The sequence below is a fragment of the Chelonia mydas genome, chromosome 1 (assembly GCF_015237465.2).
Source record: "Chelonia mydas isolate rCheMyd1 chromosome 1, rCheMyd1.pri.v2, whole genome shotgun sequence".
NCBI classification, from domain to species: domain Eukaryota; kingdom Metazoa; phylum Chordata; order Testudines; family Cheloniidae; genus Chelonia; species Chelonia mydas.
The window spans coordinates 284094817-284111770 of NC_057849.1; the positions used below are offsets into that span (position 1 = coordinate 284094817).

The 16954-nt window shown below is 41.2% G+C and overlaps 1 protein-coding gene across 16 annotated transcripts in view; it reads left to right on the forward strand.

Moving 5' to 3' along the window:
- The first annotated feature begins 436 nt into the window (after nt 1-436).
- Nucleotides 437-16954, forward strand: part of MDM1 (Mdm1 nuclear protein) — a 46107-nt gene continuing 29589 nt past the window's right edge. For 5 of the 16 annotated variants that reach the window (XR_005223519.2, XR_005223521.2, XR_006291429.1 and 2 more), the window contains exons 1-6: nt 437-704; nt 7365-7738; nt 8185-8319; nt 9762-9941; nt 12927-13066; nt 14962-15061. Coding sequence is in view for 13 of the 16 variants with exons in the window: in XM_037887030.2 (XP_037742958.1) it covers nt 452-704; nt 7365-7738; nt 8185-8319; nt 9762-9941; nt 12927-13066; nt 14962-15061 (1182 nt within the window). In the remaining 3 variants the exon portion in view is untranslated. The other 11 variants (XM_037887047.2, XM_007065831.4, XM_043548159.1 and 8 more) reach the window with 9 other exon arrangements.

The window sequence follows — 16954 nt, forward strand, 5'->3', positions numbered from 1 at the left end:
GGTTACAGTGGACACTAGTAGTGCACCTCGTACCAGCACAGCTCATTCCCCTTCCTGGGCACGTGCAGCCTTGGGCTCCTCTCCGCCTTTCCTTCCCTGGGAGCGGTGCGCCACGTACCCGCACCGCGCCCAGCAGCAAGCCGGCGCGTGTGCCCGCACCTCACAGCGAGCCCCTCCCCACCAATCCACCAGCGACGCGCGGCTGGGGCCGAGCCCGCTCCTGCAGCCCTTCAGCACCGGGCCAGCGGACCCGCTGCCCGGTGCTGGGGAGGGGCGAGCGGCGGAAGGCCCAGCTAGGAGCCAGCCCGGGGAAGCAGAAGCCCCGCAGGGAGCGACCATCCCCTCCGCGGCAGCGTCTCGCGGCGGGGGAAGCCAGCGGGCTCGTGCTGGGCGCCGGCCTCGCGCTCGGGGCTCCCCGGAGCAGCCCCCGGCAGGGGCAGCCCGCGCGCGGATGGGCAGGGCCCGGGCCGGCTGCCTGGCAGCCGAGGCGTGGGGACGCCGGGCTCCGCTCCCGCTGCGGCTCCTCTGTCCTGCCCCCCCGCCCCGCAGGGGAAGCCGGCTGCCGCGCCTGATTGGGCGGCTCCCCGCGCAGGCGCCGGGGGAGGGAAGCCAGGCCGGGGGCTTTGCCAGGGAAACGGGAGTGTTTACAGCCGCCTGCCCGGAGCGGCCCCGCCGCCGCCGCCGCCATGCCCGTGCGCTTCAAGGTGAGGGCGGCCGCCCGCCAGGCCTTCCCGGGCCCTGGCTTAGTCTCCGGCCTGCCCTCCGCGCCGTCCGGCCGGACATCGGCGCTGTGCGAACCAAGCGGGCACGGAGCGGGTGATGAGCTGCGTGGAGTGGGGTCAGGGCCGGTCGGTCCTGGTCCTGTGTGGACACTGGGCTGGCACGGGATGGGGGGATGGTGCAGGACCCGTGTGGGCACTGGGCTGGCAGGGGATGGTGCAGGACCCGTGTGGGCACTGGGCTGGCAGGGGATGGGAGGATTGTACAGGACCTGTGTGGACTCTGGGCTGGCACAGGATGAGGGGATGGTACAGGACCTGTGTGAGCACTAGGCTGGCAGGGGATGGGAGGATTGTACAGGACCTGTGTGGACTCTGGGCTGGCACAGGATGAGGGGATGGTACAGGACCTGTGTGAGCACTAGGCTGGCACGGGATGGGGGGGATGGTACAGGACCTGTGTGGACTCTGGGCTGGCACGGGATGGGCGGGATGGTGCAGGACCTGTGTTGGCACTGGGCCGGTACGGGATGGGGGGGATGGTACAGGACCTGTGTGAGCACTAGGCTGGCACGGGATGGGGGGGATGGTACAGGACCTGTGTGGACTCTGGGCTGGCACGGGATGGGGGGGATGGTGCAGGACCTGTGTGGGCACTGGGCCGGTACGGGATGGGGGGATGTTACAAGACCTGTGTGGGCACGGGGCTGGCACAGGAAGGGGCGATGGTACGGGACCTGTGCGGGCACAGGGCTGGCATGGGATAAGGGGATGGTGCAGGACCTGTGTGGACACTGGGCTGGCATGGTATGGGGGGATGGTACAGGACCTGTGTGGGCACTAGGCTGGCACGGGATGGGGGGGATGGTACAGGATAGGCGGATGGTGCAGGATCTGTGTGGGCACTGCACTGGCATAGAATCGTTTGTGTGGGCACTGGGGTACTGAGGTAGAGTACAGGATGAGGGTTGCGTGTTGGTACAGGTACAGTGTGGCACCAGGGTAGCACAAGATGGGGGTGGCATGTGGGTGCTCATCCAGTAGCGGGTCTCTTAACTGAGACAAACTAAGGGGATGTGGCATCCCGCTCTTATTTGTGTAGTACAAGAGATGTACGAGGTGTTCAGCAGAATATGTAGAAAAATAAGGTTCTTGCTCCAAAGAAGAGTGGTTCAGACAAATATGATCCAAGGAACAAATTTGAGATGAACTGGATCCATAGTATTTATTTGTAAAAATGTAGTTAAAACTTAAAATAGTATGCAGATTCTAGATGGTATCCTTGACATGTGAAATGACTTTGTATTTGCACTGTTTCTGACGTTACTGTCAGAAAACAGAACAAAAACTTTTTGCTTACTTTGATCAAGATTGTTTTAGAAGCAGAGTTACCTACCTGCTTATCTGACCGATTATGCTTTACAATGTGCCTGTGGATATTTAAGTGCTGGGAGATCTGTTGTTGGGAGGTAGGTGGAAAAATGGCACTACTCACAGTGTATGTCCATTTGCTGTAGGGATTGAGTGAATATAAGAGGAACTTCAAATGGAAAAAGTCAGATCTGTCAGAGTTTTGTAACCCTTCACGAGATCAAAAATCCTCAAGGGCTGGGCTTCGATCTGATCAACTAGGTAAGCTATTAGAAATAACTGCCATAACTCATACATCATCTTTGCACAGAGCCCAAGTTTTGCAGAGAATGAACTAGTTTACATTATTTATCTAAAGTGAGAAATGTACATGTCATTCAATGGTGTATGTCCAGCTCTAAACATAGGCACAGAGTTAGCACAAGATGGGTTGTATTGCAGGGGTACAGGGTGGAGGTAATAAAGCAAATTAGTTATAGTAAAATAATTAGGCACTATTACTCTTTGCATGAAACAAGACAGAGGCAGGAATGGGAAGAGATGACAAAAGAGGCCACACATTAGGTGGAAGGCAAAAGATGAGTAGGAAAAGTTTGAACTAGTGAATAGGCATAAGAGATTAATGAAGGGATATAGATATGAAATAGTCTGCAGAGTGTACATATTAGAGTAAGATTGGTTGCCTTGTTTGAGCTTGACATTTAAGCATTATAAGAGTCATCTACTGGTAGTAAAATTGGTTGTCAATGTAAGCATCAGGCAATTTGATAGCTTTGTCAAGACAAGTAATTATCCTATCTTCCATCTCACCACCTTATGCTCTAAGTGTGAGGTAGTGTCTTTGACCTTGCCTTTTCTAACAATCATATAGCAATGTGTATGGTATTATTAAAAATATTCCCAAAACAGAACACTTGTTCCCCTGCCAAGAGAATGAGAATAAACACCTGACAGGTTGCAGTCTTGTTGCTTAAAGCGCTACTGGAAGTCTCTCAGACTTCCATATTATGGTGATGAGAGCAGTATAAGAACGTGCATAGTATAGAATAGAGGTAAGTTACAATGAGATTTCATGAAATGTGAATTATTAGGCACCTGGGACTCAATTCTGTGAGATGCTGAGTGCCTTTACTATCAAGACCCAAGAGCTCAATTCTTCATGGAACTAGGGTTTTGTGGGAGGTGCTGAGCACATTCAGCTCCAAAGTGACGGCACTGTGCTCAGCCCTGTGCACAATCAGGGCCCTGGTTTGGATAGTTCATCATGCCCTTCTCCTTGGCCTGGATCTTTTTTTAAAAATTGAACTGTAAGTAATCTCAGTTTAGGTTTTTAAAAAAAGATAACTTCAAGAAAGATCAAATCACAGGATAGGAAAATATCTACTTTAGGAAAACGGCAAGCTTTTTTTTTTTCTCTTGAGCTAAAAATAAATTACAATCCTTGTTAGCATGGAGAGTTAATTTAACAGTATCATGGCAGTTCTCTAACAAAAGTGCCATTGTTGTACAAGTCCCAACATTTGCACTTGCATTTTCTTATTAAGGAAACTGCACGTTTCTAACCATTGTTTTCATAGGAATACTACATTTTAAGTACCATTTGTGTCTTAAACTAGTACTTGCATTTTAACAATTTATAATCAACAAGTTGTCTCCACGTTACTGGATTTTATTTAGTCAAATTATTTCCAAAATGAATATCTTAAAAATTGCAGTGATGCTTTTGAAATTGCTTTTCCATTCCTTTTGTTTCAGTCTGTTGCACAAGATGGAGTTTAATGTAACTTTGAATGAATTCAGCAGTGTTGATTTTTAAGTTAAACAGCTCCCCACACCGTTTTTGGAAAGTCCTCAGATGGAGTTTTGCAGGTGGCATTTAAAAATCACCTGGCCATCAGAGTCTTCTGTGTGTGTGTGTCTCAGGACACAAAATAAGAGTTTGGAACTGTGTTATCTGTGCTGGTTCTCTCTGGTCTCTCAAACCAACATGCTCTTCAAGTGGTCAGTGATAGCAAGACTCTCAAAGCAATTCTAAGAAAGCTGCAAGCATTCCCTTTTATTTGAATCCAGTATTACTAACACCAAACATTCAAAAATCATGTCTTAGACTCAAAGTCACAGAAATGGCTAAAATCTCAATTAAAAAAATTGGGTAATTTTTATTGCCTTCTGATTTGAGCCTTTGTAAACTGTCACATTTTCAAGCTTTTTTCCATAACCGTGAGGGCTAGAAACTTTAAACTAAGATTCTCATCTATTCACATGCCTCTGGGAGCTAGGGATTTAAGCTAAACATCAGATATCACAAGACTCAAAATCATGTGGGTTGGCAAAAAAGCCGTCTGTTTTCATAGCTTTTGTTGTGCTTAGGTTATGTCTCCCAGACCTTTGCTTCCATTTTATATGCCCACCTCTTTTTCTGGTCACATTTAATCACACACATCCTTGGAACACTACTCACAGACACAGATTGGTGTCTCCACTGACTGATAATGTTTGGCTCACTTTTGGCTCTTTTCTGTTGAAATGCATACTTAATAGTTTCTCTTAACAGATTGTGGCAATTTAAGAATTACTCATAACACCTACCCAAACAAACAGATAGGTCAGCTTGAGTGCTGAAAATTTAATTCTGCCATATTCCCAGTGTTCCGCCAAATGTTACATTACTACTTTTGGCATTTATATGCTTTGTAGCCCAAACATTCTATGCATCTGACATTTTATATGCTACCTTCTGCCTGAAAGACAGTTTATTCTCTTTCCAGCTGTACCCTAGTTCCTCACAGATTAGTTTATATACTCTGCAACTATTCATCTCAGCCAAATAGAGTCCTTTGTTAGTTGTTTAACACTCTCCAGCAGGATTCTGTTGTCACACTTTAACTACTATATGTTTAACCACCCATTTCCCTCTTAAAATGACTAATTTTGTTTTCCTTATCTTACATAAATCAGCTATTTTTTTATTGTTTAAAACCATCTCAGATAATCAGTGTCTCTTTTTTGTGTAAATAGGGAAAGATGTTTCCTAAGCTTTAAAAATATTGTGTAATGTATTAAAGATATTAAGTTATTTTAAAGGCTACTCTCGAAGATTTTTTTTTTTTTTTTGAAAGAAGAAATCTGTGCAGGTGTCTGTGCAGAATGTTAATACGCATATGGTGACAGGTTACTGCTCTCCAGTGACTGTAAGGTTAAAACCTATTCAGCAATGCACCTATGCAACATACATAAGTAGTTTAGGAAGTTCCATGCCACGCTTGGCCAGTGCAGATTGATGATTTGATAATTTTAGCCAAATTAATCTTTGTAGTGACTGCGGGTTAAATTTCTGCCCTCAGCTATGCTCGCTGACTCCCATTGACTACACTGGAAGTTGCAAAAGAGGCTTGTACGACTTGATCTTGTGAGGTTTCAGAGTAACAGCCATGTTAGTCTGCATTCGCAAAAAGAAAAGGAGTACTTGTGGCACCTTAGAGGCTAACCAATTTATTTGAGCATAAGCTTTCGTGAGCTACAGCTCACTTCATCGGATGCATACTGTGGAAAGTACAGAAGATCTTTTTATACACACAAACCATGAAAAAATGGGTGTTTACCACTACAAAAGGTTTTCTCTCCCCCCACCCCACTCTCCTGCTGGTAATAGCTTATCTAAAGTGATCACTCTCCTTACAACGTGAATGATAATCAAGTTGGGCCATTTCCAGCACAAATCCAGGTTTTCTCCCCACCACCCCACAAACCCACTCTCCTGTTGGTAATAGCTTATCTAAAGTGATCACTCTCCTTACAGTGTGTATGATAATCAAGGTGGGCCATTTCCAGCACAAATCCAGGGTTTAACAAGAACGTCTGGGGGGGGTGGGGTGGGTAGGAAAATACAAGGGGAAATAGGTTACCTTGCATAATGACTTAGCCACTCCCAGTCTCTATTCAAGCCTAAGTTAATTGTATCCAATTTGCAAATGAATTCCAATTCAACGGTCTCTCGCTGGAGTCTGGATTTGAAGTTTTTCTGTTGTAATATCGCAACTTTCATGTCTGTAGTCGCGTGACCAGAGAGATTGAAGTGTTCTCTGACTGGTTTATGAATGTTATAATTCTTGACATCTGATTTGTGTCCATTTATTCTTCATGTAGAGACTGTCCAGTTTGACCAATGTACATGGCGGAGGGGCATTGCTGGCACATGATGGCATATATCACATTGGTGAATGTGCAGGTGAACGAGCCTCTGATAGTGTGGCTGATGTTATTAGGCCCTGTGATGGTGTCCCCTGAATAGATATGTGGGCACAGTTGGCAACGGGCTTTGTTGCAAGGATAGGTTCCTGGGTTAGTGGTTCTGTTGTGTGGTATGTGGTTGCTGGTGAGTATTTGCTTCAGGTCGGGGGGCTGTCTGTAGGCAAGGACTGGCCTGTCTCCCAAGATTTGTGAGAGTGTTGGGTCATCCTTCAGGATAGGTTGTAGATCCTTAATAATGCGTTGGAGGGGTTTTAGTTGGGGGCTGAAGGTGATGGCTAGTGGTGTTCTGTTATTTTCTTTGTTAGGCCTGTCCTGTTGTAGGTGACTTCTGGGAACTCTTCTGGCTCTATCAATCTGTTTCTTCACTTCCACAGGTGGGTGTTGTAGTTGTAAGAATGCTTGATAGAGATCTTGTAGGTGTTTGTCTCTGTTGCTGTTACCAACAGGAGAGTGGGTTTGTGGGGGGGTGGGGAGAAAACCTGGATTTGTGCTGGAAATGGCCCAACTTGATTATCATACACATTGTAAGGAGAGTGATCACTTTAGATAAGCTATTACCACCAGGAGAGTGGGGTGGGGGGAGAGAGAACCTTTTGTAGTGGTAAACACCCATTTTTCATGGTTTGTGTGTATAAAAAGATCTTCTGTACTTTCCACAGTATGCATCCGATGAAGTGAGCTGTAGCTCACGAAAGCTTATGCTCAAATAAATTGGTTAGTCTCTAAGGTGCCACAAGTACTCCTTTTCTTTTTGATCTTGTGACAGGCTAAGCACCCACATCTCCCACTGACTCAGCTGGGAATTAAAGGCACTCAGCACGTATGTAAGAGCTCAACATTTCACAGGCCCATAGTTTGTAAACTGTCTTTGCTCAAAGATCTACAAAATTTATTAAAAATCAATCTAGTGTTATATATTCAGATTTTCATCCCAGTATGTTAACATTCTGATCTTGTGTTCCAGTGTCTTTAAATCGTAATAGACTTATTTTATTGTGCTCAAGCTTAATGCATATTTTGTAGGAATCACAAGAGAGCCAAACTTCATTTCGAAGAGAAGGGTGCCTTACTTCAACCCACAGATTTCAAAGTCCTTTGATTGGAGAGGGGACAGCGATTTGGAGGGATATTTGGACGACGCACCAGAATTCGAAGGCGCTGGGCCTGCAGAGTCACACACAGATAACCACAATAATGATAGAAATCTGGAAAACATTGGAACACCTGAAGCACCCAGGCTTCCTAAAAAAATTCGGTCTCACTCTGCGGATTCTAGAATTGAATCACCCATCACCCTTGCAGAAAACAGTAGGAAGAAGTTGCCACCCGCAACTCCAGTGAACCAGAAAGCAGTATTTGTATCTCCAAAAAAGCACTTAGAAAAAATGGATAATGGGGTAGGGATCATTAGAAAAACTTTTTCCCTTTCTTATAGTCTATGGTTGAAGTTAATAATGTGACTATTACAGTAAATTAAATACAGTTAAGCAAGCTTTCATGCTTAAAACTTTCTTCTTTTTGTTATAACTTTGTCTCTATGCAACTCTGTATTTTGATGTTAATCTATGTTAAGACCCCATTATGTTGGAAGAGCTATTTGTTAGGACCAGATTCTGATTCCACTTAAGTCCATGGGAGTTTTACCATTTATTTCAAGTGAACTAGAATTTAGCCCATGATTTGTAGTCTTCCAAGGTATTGTCGAGAATGAAATAGCGTATCTTTCATTTAGTTAGTTGGCCTGATCTAAGGATGTGGATTATAACAGCTTAGTTAAAAGAAAATTGCAGCAGCAGAAAGTAGAGGAGAACAATAAGTGGAGATTTTTCTGATTCATTGACAGTTTCACAGAGTCCTGCAAAAGAAATCGGGCATGAATATTTCACCTTCAAATAGTTTCCCCAGAAATTCTGAATATCAAAGGCAGTTTTTATGGAAAACCCCCCAAAAAAACTCTCCAATACTTGCAGCTGACCAGGTAATTTTAAAGAATCTGAAAAGTAAATATATAATTTAGTTTATCAGTCAATAAAGTCATTTAATTACCATACTTTCCTTATATTTTGTTATGGTAGATTGGTATGTTATTTACAGTGCCACTTTTGTTTTATAATATATAAAAGCCCATTAATTCACATATGATTCCTTATAAAAAGGATCTGATCCTGCCTCCCCCTATGCAAGCAAAACTCTCATTGCAATTTCATGTACTTCAGTGGGAATTTTGCTTGTGTAGAGTCTGCAGGATCAGTTCAATAATAGGTAGGTGTTGTAATATCACATTGTTTAAATTATGAAAGACTTCACAGAGCACTCCTTTTCATTGAGATTTTATTACTAATCTGTACGGTGCTCTCCTAATTGGTGGTCGTTAAAACAGCTGTTCCATTGCAAAGAACAAGAAGTCTGAAGCTGTAAGGTGTTTTTTTTTCTTTTGAAGTTTACTCCAAAAACATACAGTGTAAGGGCCCTGACCCTGCAAATGTTTACACGTGTGTTTAAATTTACTGCTGTTTACTACAAATTTGAGATCAGTGGGACTACTCAGAATAGTAAAGTTATACATATGTAAAGTGTTAGCAGTATCAGGATTAAAGATTGAAATTTTTATCATGAGATTCTAGTGTTATCAACAGAGTATTGTATCTTGACTTTCTGACGTATATCTGTAAACAACCTGATGAAAAGTACATCTGAATATTACAGTAATAGAGATACCTGATCCTTAAACAGGTGTATTAAGAATGCCCAAATTATCTTGACCTCAAGATAATTGTTCTAATCCAAGCCCATATAGCAAAGTTGAGGAAAATTTATCTCTATGGCATATGGCGTGTCCTTTAAGTTTCAGTAATCTGTGGGAAGATCAGGTCTGACCAGTTGTAGAATTTGCTTGACTATTACATCTTTGTTTATAACACAGAATTAATTGCAGAAAAAGGAATGGATCAAATTACTGTGCAATAAGAGCCTTATTTTAAACCATGAAGGAGTCCATCAGTACTTACTGACAGGCTGTAATGTAGGTTTTATCGTGTATTGTTTCAAAAATCTGTGATCCTGAATACCAATCTAAAGGTGAATTGCAAAGATTTGCCAACTACCTTTGTCCCCAACCGAAGAAAATATGCTCTTTTAAAAAAAATAAAATAAAGTCACAAATAAGGAAAAGTAGTTGGGTCTAGACTTAGAAATGTCTCTGAATTACATTCATGCAAAGGAATAAACTGAAAAATAATTACTGAAATTAAGTAATTTCCCCATTTAGCCTATAAATCTAATAGGTAACTTTTCCTAATGCAGTATTTGTTCACCCTTTGCTTCTCTGTGTGCATATTGGAGGAATCACTAAGGTAACTAATTTTGAAAATTTGACTTTAAGATTAGGAAATTAACTTCTTTTGTTTTTTAAATTCAAAGGTTATTCACAATACAAGTAAATCCATTCCCCCATTTAAGTCTCCCACAATTATCCCTGAAACTGAATATGAGAGAAGTTTCAAAGTTTCTCCTCCAGCGATGGGACCAAAACTGAGGTGTGATTTGGAAGAGAGAGAATTTCCTGTATGTGCACCAGTAAATATCTCCCCTGAAAGAAAGGTATTCATATACATCTTTGAATGGTATTTCAGTAGTCTGTTTATAGTGGTTTTTTTCTGTTAAGTTTTATAATTATTACATTTGACATTGCAGTCCATTGGGAATGGTTCTGCTCTAAAAAAGGACTCTAAAAATAACATTGTGAGGCTCCCTGGTTTTGTCTCTGTGATTTCTGTGTAAAGTGTGCTCAGTTTCCAAAATAAAAGATTTTTCTTTTTGCTAACTGCCAACCCAAATCCTTAGCTTGGCTCTGAGATTCTTTCCTTTCTGTGTACTGCTGCTAGCAATATGGATTCTGCCAGGCAAGTTATGCCCTGCTTGGCACCTGTGCAGTCTCTTGATGACCAAGAAGGAGTAGAATTCAGTTAACTTTCTATTGAGTGTGTTGGTTCTCCAAGTCTAACAGGAGTAAAAAGCAATAATTTTTTTGTAATCACAAAACTCCAAAGCTATGCATTTGAACATGTACAAGGAACAAATCCAGTGTGTGTAAAGGTACCAATTTTACAGTCAATTTTCAGACTATAGTTACACTTAAAGAAAAAATGGGTGCAGGGATTGTAACTTTTATTCAACTCACTTTTTAAGTTGATAGCACACCATGTAGTATAGACAGATTCCAGTGTGTGGTTCAAACGTTAGGATGTCTTTTGTAAAGCCCAGACAGCAGTCAACTACCTTTTAGGTCTTACATACACTAAATTATTTTTGCAAAGATTTCTTAACCATTGCTATTCCACTACCACCAGCGCACTTGAAGTTTAGAGAAGGTGTGGGTTGTTGGTGCAGGTTTGGCACCAATTCATCTTGAGTTGGTTTAGAATACACTATGGTAAAAACACTGGTAGTGACAGGGGCTTTTTTTCCTGGTAGCAGAGCTGAACTAATTATACCAGTAGTAAAAAATGTTTAGAAAAAATATCGGTGTAGACACAGCCTTCAGGGAACATGACGATAGTCTTTTTATTAAATTCAGATCCACTGGAATAATGGTATTCTGTCTGGCTGAGAGTTCCAAACTACGTAAAATCTAACCTACTTTGCACAGTAGTAGGATAAACAAGATTTTTCTAGTTTGCTGCTCACTGTTTTACCCATTTTAAAGCCCTACAGAGTAGGCTATGCATCCTTCACTAATGAGGTCTGGATGGAACTCTGTTCAGTCCATCATATCTGTTTCTTGATAAACTAGCTTTTGCCTTCTGTTTTGCTTCTCTAGCAAGTATGAAGAAAGTCTGAAAAGTTTGGGGTTTGGTTTAAGTTTTCTGCTTATTTTTAAACATTGGAAATACAGGTTATAGTGTACCCTGGAAGAGAACAGGAGAATTAAGTAAAATTATAACGTTACAAGAGAAGAGACAGTTGAGCAAATGAAGGAGTAAGAAATTTTTAGTCACGCTGTCTGAAACATTTTTTTATATATATTTATCTTCAGTGATGAATATATATTTTGGAGAACAGTGTGTTTCTAAAGATTCATCACACCCACCCCTTCAGTTACAGTGTGCTCTTGCAATATACATCTGTGGGCCTCCAGCAAAACCAGACAGCCACATGTGACAAACCTGAGATTTAAGGTACAAAACAAGCAGGAAAAATGAAAAATTTGAAGAGGGGAAAAACCCTCAAACCTTTTGTAAATCGCAACACAGCAAAAAAGAGCGCAAGCCAAGTTTTCTAAAAAATCCTAAAATTCTTCTCACATCACTTTTAGGGGCTTTCTCACAAAATAATAGAAGAAATACAAAAATTCCCCCTACTTTAGTGCAACATTAAAGATGTACCATATTTTTTAAATTTCAGAAATGCAAAGATAAGATTTATATAGCAGTATTAACTTAGCCACCTTGCATAGGTGTAGTGCTATTTTATTCCTGTGGTTTCTTATTAAATGTGTAGTTTTATGTTAAATGTATTCCATAAAGTATATAGGATGTATGATGTGGCTGAGTGAATGTTGCAGTAGGAACCTGAATATTGGCATTTCCAGGCTTTGAGATTTTTTCAAAACAAGCAAGCTTAACATTGCTGTCTTGTAGAGATTACATTAAATATGTGTATGAGAGCTTGTCTACATGTGTGTTAGTGCGCAACATGCGGGTGTGCACTAACTGGCCATGTAGACCCTGCTGGCGTACAGTAAAAGTTCCCTAGCATGCACTGAATAGCTGGCTAGCCAACAGTACTGCAGAAAAGGATTGGGGGTTATAGTGGATCATAAACTGAATATAAGCCAACAACGGGATGCAGTTGCAAAAAAGGCTAATATAATTCTGGGATGTATTAACAAGAGTGTCGTATGTAAAACACAGGAGGTAAATGTTCCACTTTACTGAGCATTGGTGGGGCCTCAACTGGAGACTGTGTCCAGTTTTGGGCTCCACACTTTAAGAATGGTGGGGACAAATTGGAGATAGTTCAGAGGAAAGCAATAAAAATGATAAAAGGTTTAGAAAACCTGACCTGTGAAGAAAGGTTAAAAAAACTGGACATGTTTAGTCTTGAGAAAAGGAGGCTGGGGGAGACCTCAGAACAGTCATCAGATATATTAAGGGGTGTTATAAAAAGAATTATGATCAATTGTTCTCCATGTCCACTGAAGGTAGGACACGATGTAAAGGGCTTAATTTGCAGCAGTGGATATGCAGATTAGATATTAGGAAAAACTTTCTACCTATAAGGGTATTTAAGTTCTGGAATAGACTTCCCAGGAAGGTTGTGGAATTTGCATCATAGGAGGTTTTAAAAAACAGATTGGACAAGCACCTGTCAGGGATAGCCTTGGGGTACTTGGTTCTGCCTCAGTGCAGGGTACTGGACTTGATAACTTCTTGAGGTCCCTTCCAGCCCTATATTTCTATGATTCTATCATTTAAAATGTTTAAAAAAAAAAAAAAAAAGGCTAGTGTGACATAGAATTTGCATTTGCAGAGTTTGTTTAGTTTGTTAGCTAATATGGTATTTTTAAAATTATCTTTGCCTTAGAATGAAAGGAAAGAAACATTCCTAAAGCCAGCGGGAGATTCACCAAAACAAGGGAAATCAGAAACAGAACAGAAACCACCCAAACAAAAAAATAAACAACATATTACTCAAAAGCCCCGCTCTTTACATACAAGTCTTGGGTATGTATATATAGAAAAACTGAACTTAGGTATTCAGCACCCTAATATTGTGAGGGGTGGTGGGCATTCATCATTTTGACATTGGAATCAAGTGCATTACCTTAGCATATCTGTCTAACACCTCTTGTCCACATACCTCTTTTTTTTCAACTTCATACTAGCATTGTGATTGTGCTTGCTGTGGATAAACCAAAACACTGCTTCATCCTTCACCAGCTCATGCTGGACCAGTGTAGTGCTGGAAAAAAAAGCAGGAGTTCTGTTAGTTCTCCCAGTCCAGTCCCCTATTGCTGCTGTTTATCTTTCAGTGACTGCTTTGAAAATGTAGACTGCTAACTCAGTCACCTGTCAAGCTGCTCACTTACTGGTTGCATGCTGGCCTTGAGGTACTTGGTTGTTCTCTGCTCTGCCCAGTTCCCGCCATGCCTCATCATAGGAAGGCACACAAGATTAACATGAAAACTTTCCTGAGCCATAGAGTCACCTGAAAAACATGGAGAAAACTGAGTTAGTCGGATGATGCTATGGGTATTGCATATACCTTCTGCCTCGCAGCATTACTTACATTGCCAGGATTGCCTTGGCAGTCCATACACTTTTTAATTTTTTTTTTAAAGCAGCAGCTCCTATGCTTCTAAGATCTGAAAAAGGAAAGAGAAAACCCCAGAAAATGTACATTAATCAGAAACGTACAATCCACCCCACCACCTTCATTCTCTAGTAAATCCATGTGCCTCCCCACTGTGCTCCTTCACCCACTTGTCTTCTTTAAGGTTTTACTGGGATGGGGTGGCTTTGTGTCTTCTGTCTAAGCCTGGGCCATTCCTGTCTCTGGATCTTGGAAGATAAGTTTGTTTTGCTACAAACCAAGAAAAAACACAAAGGCAACAGATGCATTTATTCATGGAAAAATAAATGAAAATAAAATGAGATTAGGCTCCTTAACTCTTTGGTTGTCAGTGTTTCGGCCTTCAGGCTCAGAGTCAGTTTGGCAGTGGCTTTTGAGGGAAGGCTGGTGATCGTCTGCCATGGTATCTGCTTTCTGTAAGACTGTAGCCGCTGCCCTTCATGATTCTACCGTGGCTATTTGTGCAGGACAGAAGCATTCAAAGCAGTTACTAGAGCAAATCCAAATTGTGAACACATGCAAACACACAACACTTATCTATTGATAGAAAGAAACTGCATCTGATATGTGTCAATGCTTTGCAGTATATACTCCTGAAACAGAATGACTAGTGTGGATGCGCTGCAGTGTTGCTTCTTGAGCTGGTTCAATCACACCATCATTAGTAGAACATACAGGACCAAGTTGTGTCAGTTTCAGGGAAGGGAAAACAGGACTCTGTTTGGTCAAAAGTTAGGAGAGATGTCAACTATGAATTTTTCCTACATATTAATATATACTGGGTTAATTTTACTTTTTAACTTTTGCCTTTTATAGTCTGTATTCCTGAAGAGATGTTGGACAAAAGGGTTATTTCAAGTTTATGCTGAAAATGAAGTTAGTTGTATTTTGGGCCAAGATTAAAAGAGGATGATTGAAGTGCTCAGCAATTTTTTAGGTAGACAGAGCTAATTTCAGTATATGTTTATATGTTTGTATATTTCACATGAGGGGAAATGTGTGAAGACTAATTAATTTTAGTAAGTGCTGAGCACTATTGAAAATCACAGTACTTTTTTAGGTGCCTAAATATGCCTAACTTGAGGCACACGTTTTTCAAAGTTTTGGCTTTGGAATTCATCTTTAATTGTCATGCAGCTTTTACTGTGCAAGAGCACTTATAATTATATTTATGTAATTATGAAATTTGTTTTTAAACAGTCTCCTAGATAGTAAAATTTAATTTTTTTTGTTTATCGTCTTCCCCCTCTCCCCCTTAATGTTCTAGGAAGGTGAACACTGAATATAGATCAAAATTTTTGTCCCCAGCTCAATATTTATACAAAGATGGAGCTTGGTCACGTATCAGGAGAAACATGCCAGATCAAGTGAGTATCCATATAAAATTTTCTAAGCATTCTTTTAGGGCCCCAGTGAGCAAGGTGCTGAGGGTCCTCATCTCCCATTGAGGAAATTCAGGATTCACCCCCTTTGTAGGGGGACCAACCCCAAGGTACTCCATTCTATCAAATCCTTGCAATATCTTTGTGTGGTTCATGGGGCAGACATTGTGATTCCACAGTGGGACTTCTGTGCCTAGGACATGCTGAGAAGGTAGGGTCCAACTAGTTATGACCAAACCAGAGTGGAAATGTAATTGAGATGGTCTGTGGGAAAGGCCTCTCATTCTGAGTGTTTGCAGAGTCAGTGTCAAAGAAACTAATGCAGAGGGAGTGAAAAGGAATTGTATTCCGACCCCTTGCTTCACTTGCTATACCAAGCAAGTTTACTTTGCTTTGTTGAGATAAAGATATGTTTTGCCTAAATGTGTATATATAGTATTGTATGGGGAACTAATTTGTAGTTTGTTGAGATGTGTCACTGTAAAATTTTAGAACAACTGAATCTCATAATAATTACTGTGAAACCAAACTCATGAGGACCTAAGAGGACTAAAAACAAACAGTATTTTTTACTTTTGGTATGTATTAAACCTCAGCTTAGTACAATTAAAATTTTAGGAATTTCTAAGTTATTGAGCACACTCTGATTGCAAGTGTTATGGAAACCCTTTGCTTTTAAAGTGAAATACCATTTTGTCAGATGATGACTTCCCATGCCCGTAGGATTTGAGATATTGTGAAGGTAACACTCAAAACTCCAGGGAGGGAGTTTGAGATAGTGTGTGGCTGTAAGGTGACCCAAACTGGTTATGGGGTGGGTGAGGACAAGGAAATAAAATGTTTATCTGCTAGAATCTTTTTTCCTACTACTTTTTAGTCTAATCATGCAGTACTTATCAAAATCATGGATGAAGCTGCTGTTAATGGAGAACTACTTTGTGCCTTATCAGGCAATAGTGATCCTTACTGGGGTGAGGTGGAGAGTTTTAGGAGGTAAATGTTTGTGGCCTTTCATTAGAGAGTAAGAGAAATGAGCAAATTCCCACATTCTAGGATAATAGACCTATGTTTCCAGTTGAGCCTGGCCTTCCCCAGGAGATTTTTTGTTTATGGGGAGTCACAGAGAAAGCTAGTTGGAAGTCACATGGGAACGAAGAGGTTCCATGATGAAGTATTCAAAACAAAACTGGTAGGATTGTACACTCACTCACTCACTCTTCTCTCCACCAGATTCTCTTTTACTTATGACAGTATATTTTTATAGTGTATACTTCAAAAGTTGTTTAACTTTCCCTTTCATCTTCCTTGACTGGGCTCTGCCATTCAGATTCTGATTTATACTTCACCTGAGAGTATATCAGACTAGTTCTGCCTGTAGACAGAGAGCAGTATATAGCTCTTAGAGCAGGGGTGCAGCAGCACCCCCTGGCTTAAAGTGCTTTCCCTCATATACACGGTTTACAGTTTGGTTCAATGGCTTTGAGCACTCCCACTATAAAAAGTGTTCCAACACCACTGTTCTAGAGGGGTGTTCTCATCTTGCTGGCTCTTATTACTGTGTCTGACTAATATCCTCACACAATGAAATGAGAATACAATATAACCCTTTGTCTCTGAAATAGTTTCACTAGGGAGGCTTGCAGTTATTTTTATTATACCTTTTAACTAATTAAAAATGAGTTGAAGTAGTAAAGGCTGAAAAGTAAGTTAAAGCTGGGAATTTACCAAGCTTCAGGAGAAAAGGTACAAGAAGGACTTAAAACAAGTTAATAACTCTTATGGACCTGATCTTTGCTTCTCCACTAGTTTTTCTTGAGTTAAGGCCTGCAAGATCAGGCCATATGTGACAAATAATAAATAGAACTGAAAAAAATATTT